The sequence below is a fragment of the Lithobates pipiens genome, unplaced genomic scaffold (genome assembly GCF_037356315.1).
Source record: "Lithobates pipiens isolate NorthernLeopardFrog02 unplaced genomic scaffold, aLitPip1_a1.2 Scaffold_27, whole genome shotgun sequence".
NCBI classification, from domain to species: Eukaryota; Metazoa; Chordata; class Amphibia; order Anura; family Ranidae; genus Lithobates; species Lithobates pipiens.
In genome coordinates this window covers 20874008-20892174 of record NW_027507788.1, presented here as the reverse complement: position 1 = coordinate 20892174, position 18167 = coordinate 20874008, and the positions used below count along the sequence as shown (strand labels likewise).

Sequence of the window (18167 nt, the reverse complement as noted above, 5' to 3'; positions counted from 1 at the left end):
ACGGAGCTGCTGTCAGCGCTGTATGTCACGGAGCTGCTGTCAGTGCTGTATGTCACGGAGCTGCTGTCAGCGCTGTATGTCACGGAGCTGCTGTCAGCGCTGTATGTCACGGAGCTGCTGTCAGCGCTGTATGTCACGGTGCTGCTGTCAGCGCTGTATGTCACGGAGCTGCTGTCAGCGCTGTATGTCACGGAGCTGCTGTCAGCGCTGTATGTCACGGAGCTGCTGTCAGCGCTGTATGTCACGGTGCTGATGTCAGTGCTCTGTATTACGGTGCTGCTGTCAGTGCTCTGTATCTCCTGCACCCTCTTGTTTGCCTACCCTGGTCCCTGACCTTCCCTCTCCTCCATTGCCTTCATTAGCTCCATAGTCCTGAATTGTCAGAACAATTTCCCAAATAAAAAAAAAATGCTTGTAGTTATCGATCCCAAATTCACCTCATACATGTATTATGCTATTGTCCAGGTGGTGGGACTACGTGCTACCCCCTAATAATTACCCCGTGGCCGCAAATTCGACCTAAAGGTTTGCGAAATTCGCCTCCCATTGAAGTCAATGGAGCCCGCGGCGAACGGTCGTTTTCGCGAACGTTTGTGTCCGTTCGCGTTTCGCGTTCGCGAAACGTCCCGTCGGAAGTTCGTCCATCACTATATATATATATATATATATATATATATATATATATATATATATATATATATATATGTTCTACAATGTAAACATATCAATATTAGTGCAATAGTATAGTTGCAATGAGAATCATTAAATAGCCAGTGGGTATAAAACAATACTAATCCAAAACAGAAGAGATTTGTTAATGTGAATATTAGTGATACTCACTTGCCCCGGCTTCCCACCATGCCAAACAGAGGGAGGCTATCACTGTAATGGAGGCCTGGATATACGTAGCGCTGCGGTGCAAGATAAGGATGTGTGGCTGATTTAAGGAGCCAAAAGATAACGCGGAATAGACAAATTAGTGGGGCCACTGAATACTGCAAGAGCTCCCACTGATTGAGTATCCACTCAATTCAGTAAATAATCGGCTGGGGTACGCAAAATGTTCATGTCTGTATCAGAAGGGGTATATAAAATATAAGGTAACATGTCAATGTATGATAAACATTGAACATGAAAAACAACAGCGCCATTTGACAAAGTAAAGAGCTCACCTAGATGAAAGTTGCATGTAGTATCCAGACAAGATGCACCAGCAGTGTGTGTCCTACCACTGGTGCGGAGTTTAAATAGCTGGTAAGGCTAATTGGAAGCAGCTGAGGACAGGCACCATCAGCGCCTGCCTCAGCTGTGGCCGATCAGACAGGCTGTTGCGCCACTGGCTGAAACCAGTCCATCTTGGAGAACCCTGGCAGAGCGTCGCGGGGCGTGGCCACGCCCCGAGGGGCGGTTTTAGCGGGGCGCGTCACAACGCCACTGGCGCGCGAACGGCCTGCCCGTCTGTGCTCCAGCATGGAGCGCAAACAGGAAGAAGCACAGCCAAAAAGCCGGAGCTCGACAGGGCAAAAGACCACCCAACCCTAACACAATGGCAAGGGGCGCTATGAAAAATAACGATATTTTTATATATATCTATACAGTATACATTGAAAGAAGCATTAACAAAAATGGAAAAAGGTAGCCACCCTAACATTCATAGGACACATATGTTGAGGTTAGGAACAGAAAATTTCAAGCATACTGGATTACATTCTTGCTTGGGATCCCTAAATTTACCTTCTTCAGCATATTTCTTCTGGCCACCTCCATCTTTAAGATAATGTATAAATAGTATATATGTAAGCAGGGCAGAAGTTATTTTTTTCTGACAGTCTGTTTCTGATTGAAACCTGGTCTAGACAAGAGTCCTTTGTAGCTAGGGGGTGGAGTCACTGCCCTGACACGGTTATTTATGTGTACAAATTCAGCTTAAGCTACTGAGCTTTATAAACATTACATCCAATAGGAGGTAAGGTAAAATTGCAAATAAACGGCACACAGGGCTCCACCAGTTGTCTGAATTATAGAAAACATAATATTGATATGCTAAATAGTTTATTAATTACATTTAAAAATGTTTTTTTAGCTCTTACTATAATAAATAAAAAATAATATTTAGACACTTGCTTTGTATTTACTTTAACATATCAAAATATATTGTATACTATAACATCAAAATCCATATTAAACTTGTAAAGAATTATTAGATGTAAAAAAGTGCGTACATTGTTTTTGGTGTATACAACATGAACTGAAAAAACCCCTGGAAAAGGTACTTTTTCTGCTAGGAGAAATTGGGGAAGTGTCCCTGCTCTGAGTCATTCAATTATGTGTGTGTCTTATTCCTATTCACAACACAGACTATTCAGGCTATTTAAAGTTGTTGTAAACCCTCCCCCACAACTTTATCCCATGTAAATCAGAATAACAAACCCGAATGAACACTGCTTGTAGATATCTCCTTTCTTTCTTAGTATTGTTGTAATACTTGTTGTTCTGTAGAATGAAGTCACTGAGCATGCCCAGATCTCCCCTGGTTTAAGGCACACTCTCTATGTCTTATCTACTGTATCTTTTATCAGGACTTCCTACGGCACACCACTGAACTCTGCTAATCACTCAGAGCTTCCTCCTACACCCCATGTGACCATATGGCCTCACATACAGTCTAAATTTGGCCATTACTGCAGTCTTATCAGCTGAAGCTGATAAGTCTGACAAAGGGAAATATTAGACATCGGCACAGTAAATACTATGAAATAAACAAGTAAGCTATGAACAGAGAAGCAGGGTTGCCATAGAAACGTTGGATTGAGAAGGAGGCTTGGTTAACAGTACAGGAAGTGCTCAATGTAAGGGCGGAAATACACTCCACTGTGGACTCAGAAAACAGTACTTAAGATGGAACTGCCTAACCCCTGGAAACAAGTTTTTTAAAGTTTTTTTTTAAACAGTAAGTAATATGCGATTTGGGCTGGATTACAGTGGCTATAGTCTGATAATGACTTATTATAATGGACTAAATGAAAAGAAACATCAGAGTGGGAGAGTTTACTTCCTCTTTAAGGCATAGTAGTAAATCAGACTTTAGAAAAGATGGTGCTTTGCCTGATGATTGTCATTAGTTACAGATGGTAAAATTAAATATGCATTGACAATGCCTTCTGAAAGAGAGGTAGCCTTTTCATAGCACCCCCACCCCCAATTAAGGTATACTTACCCATCACCAATTTCTCAAACTTCTGAGGCATCCCATCCTTCAAAGCAAAATAAAAATGTTACATCTGGACCTTACAGTCTTTTAGGTCCTACATTCAGCCATTCAAGCACCCATAGTATTCAAGGTCCCTTTAACCATTATTTTTTGGGGTCGTGGAGGACAGGCAGGGGAAGCGCGGATGAATGCAATGAGAACTAGAGATAACCCACCAACTACATGCAGATAGTATATTTGATGGATACTAATTATCGAACCCTATGTATGAAGGTCACAGAGATATCTTCAGGAAAACTCATGTGTTTGCATAAACAGACTCTTCTTCAAAAGAATTAAGCTCCTCCTCAAAAGAGACAGCATCCTCTTTAAAATAAACAGGCTCTTCATATGTTGGGCAGTCATACGTTGAATAAAGGTTGCTGGGTTCAATCGTATAATGTGCTTCCTAACAAAAAAAAAAGAAAGAAATACATATAAATATATCCTTCACAAATTCAACAAAATCAAGGTTGGAGAGAGTGCTGCACTCCTCCTGTACAACACTGAACCTTTTATCCTTAAAAATGGGTGAAGGACTGTGTTTGTGAGTGATTGTACTCAATTTGTGTTACACTATGATCTTCCTTGTCTTCATTGAATATTTATGAAGGTAGTAAAAGCTAAAGCCTTTGGAGGAGGGATACCAGTAGTGGATTTAATAACATTTTTATGACCAGCTTATTTGGTTAATTTGTCATCTCCATTTGGTGAGTCTATTACCATTGGGATTATATCCATGGACAATTTTTTTTTAACGTTATGCTTCTGGGAGTGAATCACTTGTAGATTGGACTGCCCCATGGGAGGAACCACACAATATACGAATTTGTACTTAATAAACATTTGCACGTATTTCATTTTGAAGTTTTGTACATAAAATTTTAACAAATATTGAATTCTTATGTATTGTATTTATCGGCGTATAACACTCACAGGCGTATAACACGCACCCTAATTTTAAGAGGGAAGTTTCAGGAAAAAAATATAGTTTTAAAATAAACAACTTTGAAGCAAATTAAGGGTCAGTGCCCATCAATGTCCATCTGCAGCCTGATTAAAGCCCATCTGCAGCCTGATTAATGTCCTCAATGCACCCTAAATAAAGTCCTCAATGCAACCTGATTAATGCAGTTTTTTTTTAAAGTACCGTAATTTGCAGCCTCACCATCTCTCATAACAGCAGCCTGAATCAGGAAACCACCGAGCCATCTTCTCCTCTCCACTCAGCTATCATATCACACACACACAGTCCCACCTCCACCATCGGCATTGGACCAGCTCTTGTGATAGGCAATACACTGGTCCAATGCCGGTGGCGGAGGCAGGACTGTGTGTGATGTGAGAGCCGAGTGGAGAGGAGATGGCGACTCTGGGAATTCCGGTGGCGCTTGTCCCCCTCCAAGGTATGCTGTTGGCGTATAACACGCACCCCTGATTTGCCCCCACGATTTTCAGGGGGAAAAAAGTGTGTGTTATACGCCGATAAATATGGTATTTATTATTTGTATTTCATGTTGTTTTAGATTGTTTTGCACTGAAGTAAATTAACTATGCTTCCTAAAAATTAAGATCCACAACAATATGCCTAGAATACATTTATAAATGTTTCCGAGTGCAAGTTTTTTTTATATTAATAACATTAACTTCACCTCATTAGCCTTCATGGCACATTCAATGTTTCCATACAAGTGCGATTCAGTGTTTCCGTACAAACAATGCGATTCAGTGTTTCCATACACAGAGTATGATTCAGTATTTTCCTGCGGTTGGCAGTCGTATTGTATTTTTGTAATAACGCGATCCTCAGTTTTATTTTTTGCCTTAGTGCTCTTCCTATAGAGGTTTAAAAATATACAAAGGAATGGTATGTGTAACTTGTAGAAACATCATATTTATTTAAATACAGTATAATGAATTAAACATTAGGAACAATTTGTCATTCTTGTTTTCAGCCTTCTGGTCCACACTGCCTATCATTTTATTTTTGTACACATGCCTACTAACCTTTTATTGAAAGCAAGTATTTCTAGAAAAATCATATTTTTTTATCCCCATAACTTTAAAGGCATTAAATAGGTAAGATGTGCAACATTATTTAAGTTTATTTCTATCACAATCTTTATTCTTTGACTGAACCAAGCAAATAAATAAAAAGAGAAGACATGATTACTGTTTGCCAGCTTTAGTTCATCCCTGCGTACTTTGTAAAATAATGCCGCGTACACAGGACTGCACTTTAGGGCAGAAAAGGTCAGACGGAATCATTTTATCGGATATTCCGATCGAGTGTGAGCTTCATCTGACTTTTTTTTTTTCAAAAATTCTGATGGACCTAGAAATAGAACATGTTTTAAATCTTTCAGACGGAACCAATTCCTATCGGGAAAACAGTCTGTATGCTATTCCGACGGACCAAAAACAACGCAATGGCAGCTATTGGCTACTAGCTATTGAACTTCCTTTTTCTAGTCCTGTTGTAAGTCATCGCGTTCTAAACGAACGGACTTTGGTGTGTAGGGAAGTCCGTTTCAGCGGAACTCCGTCGGTTATAATACGGTTGTGTGTACGCGGCATAACATGTAACGTAACCCCATTACTTTAACACAAATGTTTCTTTGAGGTAGCTTCTGATTGGTTATCATAGTTTCTTTTGCAAAGTAAAGGTCAATGTTTCAGCTATAATATTGGCTTACCTGCTACACAATAGAAGTTTAAGTGTAAGGCCAACCAATAAGAGGACAGCAATTCCGACTCCACCAGCAATCACAAGATACTTTTTAATATCCGCTGCAGTAAAAGATACATATGCTGCTATTTAATTAAATGGAATTCTTCACTGTGTATTCTACTGAATCCTAAATACAAAATGCTAGTCATTAAAGCAGAAGTAATTAAACAAAAGATTGTACACTACCCTAATGTGTTGAGGGAGGTCTTTGGCAGACAATGATGTTGCAATAAAAGTATCACTCCAAGAGATCCCAACTAATTTAGCCTACTCCCAGGGTTGAGTCCCAATGCACAATAATAATTTGGTCTCATAACTTCTCAAGAAGAATTCCAATCTGTTATTGACTCAAAATCTAAAGTAATCCGAAGTTTTAAATACTTATGAGCTCCCCATGGGCAAGCCACATGCTTTTTTAAAGTATCAAATAAAGGTTTTCTTGCCATATCTTTCTCTATCCAATGTTGAAATGTAACTTTTATCATAGCACCTTCCAGGTGCCACAACTACCCCCAAAATAACGGTGTCATATATCCTCGATGAAGTCTCCATAATTAGAATGTTCAAGTAACTGGTGAGTTCATCTATGACAGAATGCTACTTTCATCCCTGCTATTATGGGGGATTCGGAGACATGTACTTTGGAGTTTGGTTGATGATTTAAATAACTACTAGTTCCCATCCAAAACTGAAATATCAGTCTTGGAGGATACGGTCATGGCCTTCATTCTTCCCTCTAAATATTTGGCTATCCCACTTAAACATAAATTTACAAATTATACACAGTAACGAGGTTATTAGAACAGTAACACATACTGATAAAATAATTTAAAGTAACCTAATCTCCTTATTTTATTGTAACCTCAACAGTTTATCCTGTTTATCCTATAACCTACACAGTTTTGTCCTGAACCTTCAGGTTGAATAAACCCTAATTTTATTGGGCAGTAAAAGTATTTCATATGTTTTATTCCTTTCGTGGGTACCTGTCCTCATACAATGCAAAGTGATATTAGCAAATAGTTTTTTTTTTTGCATAGGGTCTTTCTATAGAGTTGTACTTACAATAAATCGGAAGAAGAAGCTCTTCAGCACCCACTTTGTTTTCAGAGTAGCATGTCACGGCAGTCAAAGGGTATGCCGGTCCTTTTAGCAGACTCGTTGTCACGTGATCAGAAAAAGAGGTTCTGACCTCATAACCTTCTTCTGACTTGGTTATGCTGGAGTTCATCAAGCGCCAGATAACAAAAGGTGGCGGATTGGCATTCACTATACACATGCATTCCATAATCATAAACGTTGGTCGACAGTATGACTGTGGACTGATTTGTGGCTTATCTAAAAATAAGAATAGTAGAGTGATTATGACGTAAGACATCCTTTAAATGTTATAGAGCTCCTGCTAGAGTTTTTGGATTTTTTTTTTCTGAGGGGCACACAGGATAATACTGATAGGAAAGTATGTATTCCCTGAAAAAAAACGGAACGAAAAAGTAAATAGGTTTAATAGATTGGGTGCTGTTCTTATATACTTGGATATCCACCAGTCATTAGTCTGATCTAAAAGGATCAATTAGAATCCCCAATTAGAATGACACCATGGTGCATAATATTCAGGTTTATTCAATAAAGCTCACTTCCAATAGGATATTAGTAATAGTCCACATTGCAGAAAATTTCAGTATAAAAACATTTGTTTCATTGGTACATAGTAGGTAAGGTTGAACAAAGACAATAGTCCATCCAGTTGAATCTGTGTAGGTGCACGTGCGTCAGTGTCTATAATTATTTCCCATATTCCTGTATGTTGTGTTCTTTAAAGCGGGGTTCCACCCTAAAGTGCAACTTCCACTCATCGGAACCCTCCCCCCTGAAAGGTGCCAACTGTGACACAAGTATTTGCACCCACAAGTATTTGTAAGACAAGTATTTGCACCCACTTCCAGGCATAAACTCCCACTGGAGTCTATGCCTCTTCCTGTCCCGGCACGCTGTCTGCTGGGACACACACGGGTCCCAGAGACAGCGCGGACCATTCCTATTGCGCTGTGTGTCTCGCGCATGCACAGTAGGGAACCGGGAAGTGAAGCCGCAACGATTCACTTCCTGATTCCCTCACCTAGAATGGCGATGGCAGCAGCTGAGAGCCAAGCGATCGATCGGCCTCGGCTGCCGACATCGCTGGATCCTGGGACAGGTGAGTGTCCATTTATCAAAAGTCAGCAGCTGCAGTATTTGTAGCTGCTGGCTTTTATTTTTATTTATTTTTTTTACAGTGAAATCCCTCTTTAAGATGCATATTCAAGATTCTCTTAAAAATAGCAATACTCCCTGCTGACAGATTTCCACATCCTTATTGCCCTGACACTGAAAAACCCCCCGCTCAGTTTAAGGTTATACAAAAAGGAAAACTTTCACAGTCACAGTTCATTAGTCCATATGATAAGCTAAACAATGGCAGATCCTAAAAGGAGATGATGGTGGGCGGCAGCTATCCTTAGAGAGAAGCCAGCTCTATAATAGGAAGACAAGGGAACTAAAAGGAAGTGCTAAGTGCAATAAGTTAAGTAAGATTTTAATGACACAGCAATAAATGCACTTACAGGAAGGTGAATAAAAATCAGGCTCATGTGTGCTGTGGACACAAAGTGCAGTCCAGTCGCTAGTCCATCCTTATCCGCAGGGAGGTGGTTGTGGGAGACAATATTTGCAGTCTTTCCCTGTGGCCACCAGGAAGACAGCCAGGTCCGACGTGGAACACAGGCGATGACGTCACAGGAAGCAGAACCAGGGGAAGCAACAAGGGATGAAGTTCTGGAGAGAAAAGGCTACGCGCTTGGAGTCTACTGCTCCTTCTGCAGGCCACTGCCTGGCCACGGCCTGTAGAAGGAACAGTAGACTCCGAGTGCGTAGCCTGTTTGTTCTCTCCAGAACGTCATCCCTTGTTGCTTCCCCTGGTTCTGCTTCCTGTGACATCAACGCCTGTGTTCCACCTGTGTTCCACGTCGGACCTGGCTGTCTTCCTGGTGGCCACAGGAAAATAATCCCCAATTAGAATGACACCATGGTGCATAATATTCCGGTTTATTCAATAAAGCTCACTTCCAATAGGATATTAGTAATAGTCCACATTGCAGAAAATTTCAGTATAAAAACATTTGTTTTATTGGTACATAGTTACATAGTAGGTAAGGTTGAATAAAAACACAGGAAAAGAATGCACATCTTGCACCCCCCCCCTTCCCCAAAATCACCTCCCTGTGAATTAGGATGGACCAGCGACTGGACTGCACCTTGTGCCCACAGCACAGATGAGCCTGATGTTATTCACCTTCCTGTAAGTGCATTTATTGCTGTGTCATTAAAATCTTACTTATTGCACTTAGGCGGCACTTCGTTTTTTGTTCCCTTGCCAGTTTAAGGTTAAACTGCTTCTCCTCCAACCTCATTGTGTGGCCCCGTATCCTCCTACACTCCTTGAGACTGAATAGTTTTTTTTCCTATGCTGGGATCACCATTGAGGTATTTTTAAATCACTATCATATCTCCTTGCTTTTACAGCGAGAATACATTTAGTGTTTGCAGTCGTTCCACGTAACTGAGGTCCTCCAGTCCCCTTATTAGTTTTGTTTCCCTTCTTTGGACTCTCTCCAGTTCCAGCACATCCCTTCTGAGGATTGGTGACCAGAAGTGGACAGAATACTCCACATGTGGTCTAACCACAGTTTTATATAGTGGTAGGATTATCGTTTTATCTCTGGAGTCTCTTTGTTTATGCACGCTAATATTCTGCAGGCTTTGGTAGCTGCTACATTGCATCAGGTGCTCAATTTGTCATCTACATAAAGCTAAAAACACAGCCTTGCAGGAAAAACTTACATGCTTCAGCCCAAAAGGACCTTCAACTAGGTTAACGTGGTACTCAGAAGCAACTTTACAAGTCTGCATTAATAAATTCCTCATGTATCACAATATACAGCAATATATAAAAGAGGACTTCTGAGTTACTATAATAACGAAATAACTAAAAAAATTTGGAAATGCTGCCAAATCCAATGGTGATCACAAATCACATAGAACATAAAAAAATAATATACATAAATGTACGTGACTCAGCGCATAACCTCAGTGATCAGTCTCCTTCACGAAATATAAAGGTAATAAAATACCCATACCCTCCCTTCTAGATTGTAAGCTCTAACGAGCAGGGCCCTCTGATCCCTCCTGTATTGATTTGTATTGTAAGTGTACTGTCTGCCCTCATATTGTAAAGCGCTGCACAAACTGTTGGCGCTATATAAATCCTGAATAATAATAATAAAATAAACAAATATTACTATAACCATATGTGAATCAAAAACATTGCTTCAAACATGTCCAGTAAATAAAGTGCATCAAATAAATAAATAAAGTGCATCCAATAGTCCAGTATATAAAGTGCACTCCTACTAATAGCAATACTAAAGTGCATCCAATATAGTCCAGTGATGAAGTGAATTCATATAATGCACTCCGCTAATAGCAGTACTAAAGTGCCAATCAAGCAGTTATGTGCAAAATGCAAAACTAATTAAAGTGCAAACAAGTTCAGTGCCAAATGAAAGATCCAAGATTTGTGTCCTTTCACACCCAATTCCAGTAGTGAGGGGTGCGCTGTGAATCCAGTAAAGTGTTCTCAGTGCCCTTACCTCATAGGTGTGGGAAAAACGTTCTAATAAATTACACCGATCTTGTCCCCACTTCCAAATATATATAGGTCAGTCAGTTCGGCAATAACAGATAGGTATGGGAGATGAATATCAGCTTACACTCCATAATTGGATCCACATGTAAAAATAAATGGGTCTCCAATAGTGCATGACCCAAATAACAATAATTGTATTAATAAAAATGGCTGCTTACATGTAAGTAGCGAAAAACTAGGCCAGACTCAAAGTACAACGGCGTTCCACGCCACTTCGTACGTTATTTCCGGTCCGCTGCATCCACTTCCGCTCCGTCGAGGGAGATAAATTCAATCTGAAAACTTATTTCAAAAGATGTGGCAAGGAACAGCTACCTACCAATTACAAGCTGTCACCTTAAAGAGGAAGTAAACCCTGATGAGTTTACTTCCTCTTTCATTCCCTGCAAAGGTAAAGCATAATGGACTACTATGCATCGCATAGTAGCCCATTATGTGTCACTTACCTGACACAGGAGCCGGCGATGTCACCGCTGTCCCCTGTAGTCCGGTGCATCCATCTTCTCGGTGGGTCTCGCTGCTCTGCCGCTGTCATTCAGCGAAGCCGCAATGACATCACGCCCACGCATGCGCACGGGAGCCGCTGCGAGCCGCATATCGCCGTTGAAGGGTGCCGCGCTCAGTGCGCCTGTGCGCCGCTGTCTACGGCGCATGCGCCGTAGACAGCGGTGCCTGTCTTTCGGTAAATATCTCCTAAACCATGTAGGTTTAGGAGATATTTCTTGGACCTACAGGTAAGCCTTAATCTAGGCTTACATGTAGGTCAAAGTGTGTTGTAAGGGTTTACAACCACTTTAAGCCTTGGCTGTTCAATATCCCGAAAGGACAGCTGGTAAGAATTAGGAGGAACTGTACTTTGAAGCACAAGCTAATTTCATTGGTCAGATATTATCAGGTATAAGGTTATAACCAACAATTTATGGAGAAACAAACTGATGAAGTGCAAGCCACGGACAAAAAATTTATGATACATGGGAAGAAGAAAGTACAACAGTACCCAGAAGCACCAGCCCTAATATTAGATTATAATGTGCAATACAAGGACATGGAGAAAATATTTAAGAAACATTGGCACATCCTGAAAGGAGATAAACATTTACAAAGCATTTTACCACACAAACCAGTAATTATTTATAAACGGGCCACCACATTAAGGGACTTAATTGTGAAAAATGTGGTGGACCCACCTACAAGAAACCAATATACATTTTTTAATGGTAAATGGTCTTATCCCTGTAAATATTGCTTTGCCTATCAACACTCTAAAAAAATTCCAAGGAAAAAGGAAAGAATTCCAAGAAACTAGTACAGGAAACTCTTATCCAATTAGAGATTTTATTAGTTGCCAAACAGAGGGGGTTGTATATGTTCTACAGAGTGCATGCAAATTACAATATGTAGGTAGAACTAAACGAGATTTAAGAGTTAGAGTGAAAGAACATGTACAGAACATAATCAAGGGATTTCCTAAACATAATGTTTTGAGGAATTTTGCCGCAGTCCATACTGTACAAATGATCCGTCAGATTTAACCTTTTGGGGGATAGAAAGATATAAGAAATCGTGGAGGGGGGAGACCACAAAGTGAGAACAATAAGTCAAAAAGAATCACAATGGATATATAAAATGAAAACACTTGCACCTCATGGGTTAAACAGTGATTTTGACTTAAATTGTTTTATTAGTGATTATTGATTTTTTAATTATTATTTATGTAAACTTCATATTTTATTTCCGGTGTGCGTTATAGATCCACTTGGATTTAAAAAAAAAAAAAAAACTATTTTATGGCATGTTATTTCCTATTTTAAATTTTTCTCCTCTATTTATCTAATGTTTATAGATATATATTACAATGTATGGGTACCGGCATCAGCGTTTATTATAATTTTTTTACATTTTATATTAATTAAATTCAGATTTGTGTATTGGTAGTCTATGAGATGGATGTAGTACCATTATTACACCATAAGATGCCACCACTTCATTTATTATGCTCGAGGATCTAAGCATGTGAGGTGTGCGCAACTCAGAGTTTTTTGTAATGATTTTTCATAATTTTTATCATTTTTTTTTAATAATGTCTTTTAATTAGAAGGGAAGGTACAATACCCAGTACATAGTTTTCTGTTTACATCGTATATATTTTTTACCAATCATTGATTACTGGTAATTGCGTTCTTTGGTCTTCAACAAAATGGCGTTTTTACCACTTCCTGTATAGTGGGTATAAATGGATGTGTGCATCATCCAATCCGGTTCCCTGATGAAGTCACGAGGTGTGCAGCGTGACATAACGCGTAGGATACAAAACCTAAAGTAAACACCGCGAGCCAGAAGTCGTTAGGACGGACTGGAAGTGGATGCCGCAGACCGCAAATAACGTAGGAAGTGGCGTGGAACGCCGTTGTACTTTGGGTCTGGCCTAGTTTTCAGCTACTTACATGTAAGCAGCCATTTTTATTAATACAATTATTGTTATTTGGGTAATGTACTATTGGAGACCTGTTTATTTTTACATGTGGATCCAATTATGGAGTGTAAGCTGATATTCATCTCCCATACCTAACTGTTATTGCCGAATTGACTGACCTATATATATGGAAGTGGGGATAAGATCGGTGTAATTTATTAGAGCACTTTTCCCACACCTATGAGGTAAGGGCACTGAGAACACTTTACTGGATTCACAGCGCACCCCTCACTACTGGAATTGGGTGTGAAAGGACACAAATCTTGGATCTTTAATTTGGCACTGAACTTGTTTTCACTTTAATTAGTTTTGTATTTTGCACATAACTGTTTGTTTGGCACTTTAGTACTGCTATTAGCGGAGTGCATTATATGAATTCACTTCATCACTGGACTATATTGGATGCACTTTAGTATTGCTATTAGCTAGACATGTGCGATTCGTTTCGTCCGAATCTCAAATTCGTCCGAATCTCAAATTCGTCCGAATTTCCCTAAATTCTTACGTTCGGGAAGATCCGAAATACGAATTGCCATGTGTCCGAATTTTGTCCGAAATACGAACTTCTGTTTACGAATCCCCAGGAGGAAGTCAGTACAGCACAGGGATGGTGGGAGCCCCTCATCTAACGAAAATTCCTATTTCGGATAGGAAATTCTTCAACGGAATTTCGTATTTCGGAGAAAAACCAAACTTCCATCAGCATCGACTGTCATATTGAGGTAAATTTTTGCCTTTAAATTCATCATAACAAACGTTCGTACAAGTTAACAAACCTAACGGCAAATCGTATTTCGTACGAATTGAAACGGAATGTTTTTGATTCACATATGGTTATAGTAATATTTATTTTGTTACCTTTATATTTAGTTAAGCAGACTGATCACTGAGGTTATGCGCAATATACAGCAACATTATATATTTTTTTAGAAAAGCTGCATATTATATAATTAAAAAGCCATCCATGTCAGGGACTTTGCCTAGGGTGGTGTGACAGTCTGCTGCTGAGGGCAGAGGGAAGCTTTTTCTCTGTCTTCTCCCGCCCAGTGATCAGACTCCAAAATTATACTTTTGTAGTGAACCATGAAAGGCCGCAATATGGGCTGATTTGTGTAAGATATTTGCAACATTATTCTTAATATGATAGTGTCATATCTGAGTTGATGATGAACCTAGATCAGTGTTTCTCAACTCCAGTCCTCAAGGCACCCCAACGGGTCATGTTTTCAGGATTCCCATTATTTTACACAGGCGATTTGATCAGTTTCACTGCTTTAGTAATTGCCACAGCCATTTCATCTGAGGGAAATCCTGAAAACATGACCTTTTGGGGCGCCTTAAGGACTGGAGTTGAGAAGCACTGACCTAGATGATGCCTACACAAAGGTGAGTCTGCCATTCTAAAGAAAAAACGTTTGGTAATCTCAGGGAGAATGTAATATATACCTCTCAATATTACATATGCCCATTAATTAGCATTGATAGACAACATAAAAAAAAAATATATATATATCTGATGCTAGGTCTACGTTAAAGTCCCAATTCAGTCTTCGGTTGGGTGGAGAAGGTTTATAGTGACTGACAGGTATTTATTGCTAAGTGTAATACTGTAGGTCAAGAGAGCATCAAATGAAAAATCCTTGGGAATCCAAAGTCTTTATCATTCAACTGGTTATAACAAGCAGACAAAAGACCAACGTGTTTCACAATCCCCCCTTCGTCAGGGCTGGGTGAAATGGTAGAATGTTAAATGGACTAAAGTGACACTCCAAAACAGAGTATTTGCAGGCAATGAATGTTATAAACTACAGTCAGTTCTGGTGTTCATAGTAGACAGGGAAAGTGGCTCCTGTAGATAAGTATAATGGATCATTTATTATTCAGTCTTTTATAGTCTGATGTATTATTACAAACAAAATTAAAACTTACATGTAATATTGAGTTCGGCTGCTGGAGAGATCTGAATTCCAATGTTGTTCTGAGCTGTACAGTACACTGATCTCATGTTCGACGTGATATTTGATATTAGAATTGTAGTTTGATTTCCTGTTAGAGATATTAGTGTGCCGTCATTCGTTAACCCATTCCAAATGTATTGGGAGACTTCTGGATTGCTTCGACTGGAACACCGTACAGAAACATTTTCCCCTTCTCTAATTTCACCCACATTAATAATTGTCACTGTGGTATTTTTGGGTGAATCTAGTAAATAAATAAAATATAATACAGGTGACAGATCAGTAGATATATACAAATAGACCTGTACTCAATGATAAAGCCAGACACTTTATAATGGATACATTAGTGCAGGTCTGCCTTTATTAACTCCTTGATACTGGCAGTACACATATATGTGGCTTCTCGGCAGATGGGCCTTAACGCTGAGTGGCTGCATATATGCAGCCCTGTTGAAACTACTTGCTGTGCTGAGATCATGCTCCCTGTACGCTTCCAGCATGGTAGCCGGTGGGCAACGGTAAGTTCCCGATGCATACTTGCAGTCAGGAGCTTTCCAATCATGTGACTGTTGTGACAGCCAATCCCAGCATCAAATGACCCAATGGCCTGGCTCCTTAGAACTCTTAAACGGCCGGGAGGCAGTCAGTGCCAAGGGAATCATACTGGTACCGGGCAAGGGAAGCTTATACAGCAGACATACTCCTCAAGAGTACGGGTTCTGTCACATTGGTGGCAGTGGTGGGATTGTTCTTCCTTGCTGTGGACACATCCAAACCACCATCTGGATCCAAGATTGGGATAGCAGACTTCAGTCACCCCAGCAAAGATATGGAGCTGGCATCAGAGTTCAAGGGGGTCCTGCGGATTGCCCTTTCAGTATACCCCTGAACTGTGTCTGTGGATCAATACCTGGAGATCTGGACTTGAGCCCTCCAGGTTGCTGGTATACATCAGGGCAAGTGCTTTCCAACCCCAGGGGAATGGGCCAGTGACCAACGGGAGTTGCGGATGCCATTCCTGGGAGAAATGGGTGTCCGAGTTGGACAGGCTGATCCCGCAGGAGATAGAGCTGGACAACCAATATTGGGCTCTGCAATACCATGCAGAGCAGGAATACTTATGGGAGACAACAGAATATCCTCTGGAGGGATATGACTTTGACAGCTCTGGATTGCTGTGGGAGAGCCTTACAGGTGTTTTTTTTGTCTGGCGATGAAGGGGAACCTACCCTTGAGGATTTGGGAGAATACAGAAATGCTATGCTCGGTTTTGCAGGGGTCTCAGAGCTTAAACCTGATCTGGAATACTTGCTAAGGAAAGAACAGCACCTGGAAAGGGCATACAGGGAACTGCTAGAATACGCTCAGCAGCATGCTCAAGAATTAGCAGTGGAAACTCCAGAGATTGCCATCCCAAAAGCTGAATTGCTGACAACAGGTCAGAGCTCTGCTAGCCTCTGCCCATCACCAATAACATCTGGGTTCCACGGACAGGAGATGGTGAACCTCTATCCCCAGACACCAGTTAGAGACTGGGGTTTTAATAGACTTTTCTGCTAAGTGGTAACAACTCAGTGAGCCTCCAGCAGAAGAGCTGGCTTCAGAGCATGGCGCTGTTGACCTCTGCACACAACAATCAACTCCGCAGCAGCTCCAAGGAGAGAATGCAACCAGCATCTCACAACTGCAGCTTGAATTAATATCAATTGATGGGACTGCAGTCTCCACTGACAACAACCCTGCAGAAGAGCTTGCGACAGGGCAGAGTTCTGCAGGCCTCTGCCCTCAACTAACAAAGCATGGATTTCCTGTGGTAGTGGATGGGACTGCAGTGTCCACTGACACAACCTCAGAAAAGGGTCTGGTATTGGGAAAGGAGGATATCAGCCTTGCTCTCAACACATCTAGATTTTCATCTACCAAAAGTGGATGGGACTATGGTCTCCACCTGTATACCACAGGGATGCTGTGCAGTCGGCCCAGATCCCCAATAGCATGATGGAGTGAACCCAGTCACCCTGTCTTCTCTCCAGCAGTTGAAAGGATTCCAGGGAGAAGGGAAAGTCCATACTTCTCCCCAGCGGCTAGTATGTTCTACGATTCAGGCAGAGGTTGACTGGATGAGTAATGCTCTGTTCAGGACAATTTGAATGGGGTACTGTGTGGGTACAGGCATTGGGGGACTCGAACTACGGACTAACTTCAAAGTCAACCCGTCTGGGGTGTCCTTCTGTGTTAGTCTCCTATCAAACCAAAAGGGGAGATATGTGACGAGAGTCACTTGGGGCAGGGGGGGCCCATGGAACCCAGCTGACTTTAGAGGGATCTTGGATCATGCTGGTACCAGGCAAGGGAATCTTATATGGCGGAAATACTTCTCAAGAGTATGGAGTCTGTCACACTGATTTGACTTTGTATGAGCCTTCATAGTCCATGAAATCAGAGCTCAAATTGAGAGAGGGAGAAGTGCAAGAAGCCAATCAGTTCAACTGCAGTTCTCATGTGCTAACAAGGAATATGCTGATGGTGTTATACTATAGAGTAAAAGAGATAGGAGCTCATCAGTTTATGTTTCCTTCTTTCACTTTCCAGTCATAGGCTGGAAAAATGGAAAGGTAGCACTTGAACCCTAAGGATAGCAGTCATAGAAGAAATTTGACAGGCTATTTGCAATCTGGGTTGGCAGCTTCTGTAAGCCAAAGAATTTCCACTGCTTCCTTGGTGTGGAACTGGTAAATGGAATGAATTTGAGATTGCAGTTCCACACCAAGGGTTTTCTATACAAACATACATTTATTACAGTAGGAGATCAAATAAAATACTTTGTCACAGAGCTAACACATTCGGGAGGAAAAAATGTCCCCCTTCTTCAGGGCTTTAGAGATACAAAAAATATATATATATATATATATATATATATATATATATATATATATATATATATGCAAATTTGCTAAAATAACACATTGAAAAGATATCATAGATATGTTTAAAATGTGTAATAATTATGT

The 18167-nt window shown here is 40.5% G+C and overlaps 1 protein-coding gene across 1 annotated transcript in view; it reads right to left on the bottom strand.

Annotated features, from left to right (window-relative positions):
- Nucleotides 1-739: 739 nt before the first annotated feature.
- The window catches only part of LOC143933635 (B-cell receptor CD22-like), a 53225-nt gene continuing 35797 nt past the window's right edge, over nt 740-18167 (bottom strand). The window contains exons 4-8 of the mRNA XM_077456587.1: nt 15128-15400; nt 7047-7319; nt 5947-6040; nt 4903-5086; nt 740-3659 (exon numbers count right to left, since the gene is read on the bottom strand). Of these exons, the coding sequence (XP_077312713.1) occupies nt 3510-3659; nt 4903-5086; nt 5947-6040; nt 7047-7319; nt 15128-15400 (974 nt within the window). The 3' untranslated portion in view covers nt 740-3509. The remainder of the gene's footprint in view (nt 3660-4902; nt 5087-5946; nt 6041-7046; nt 7320-15127; nt 15401-18167) is intronic.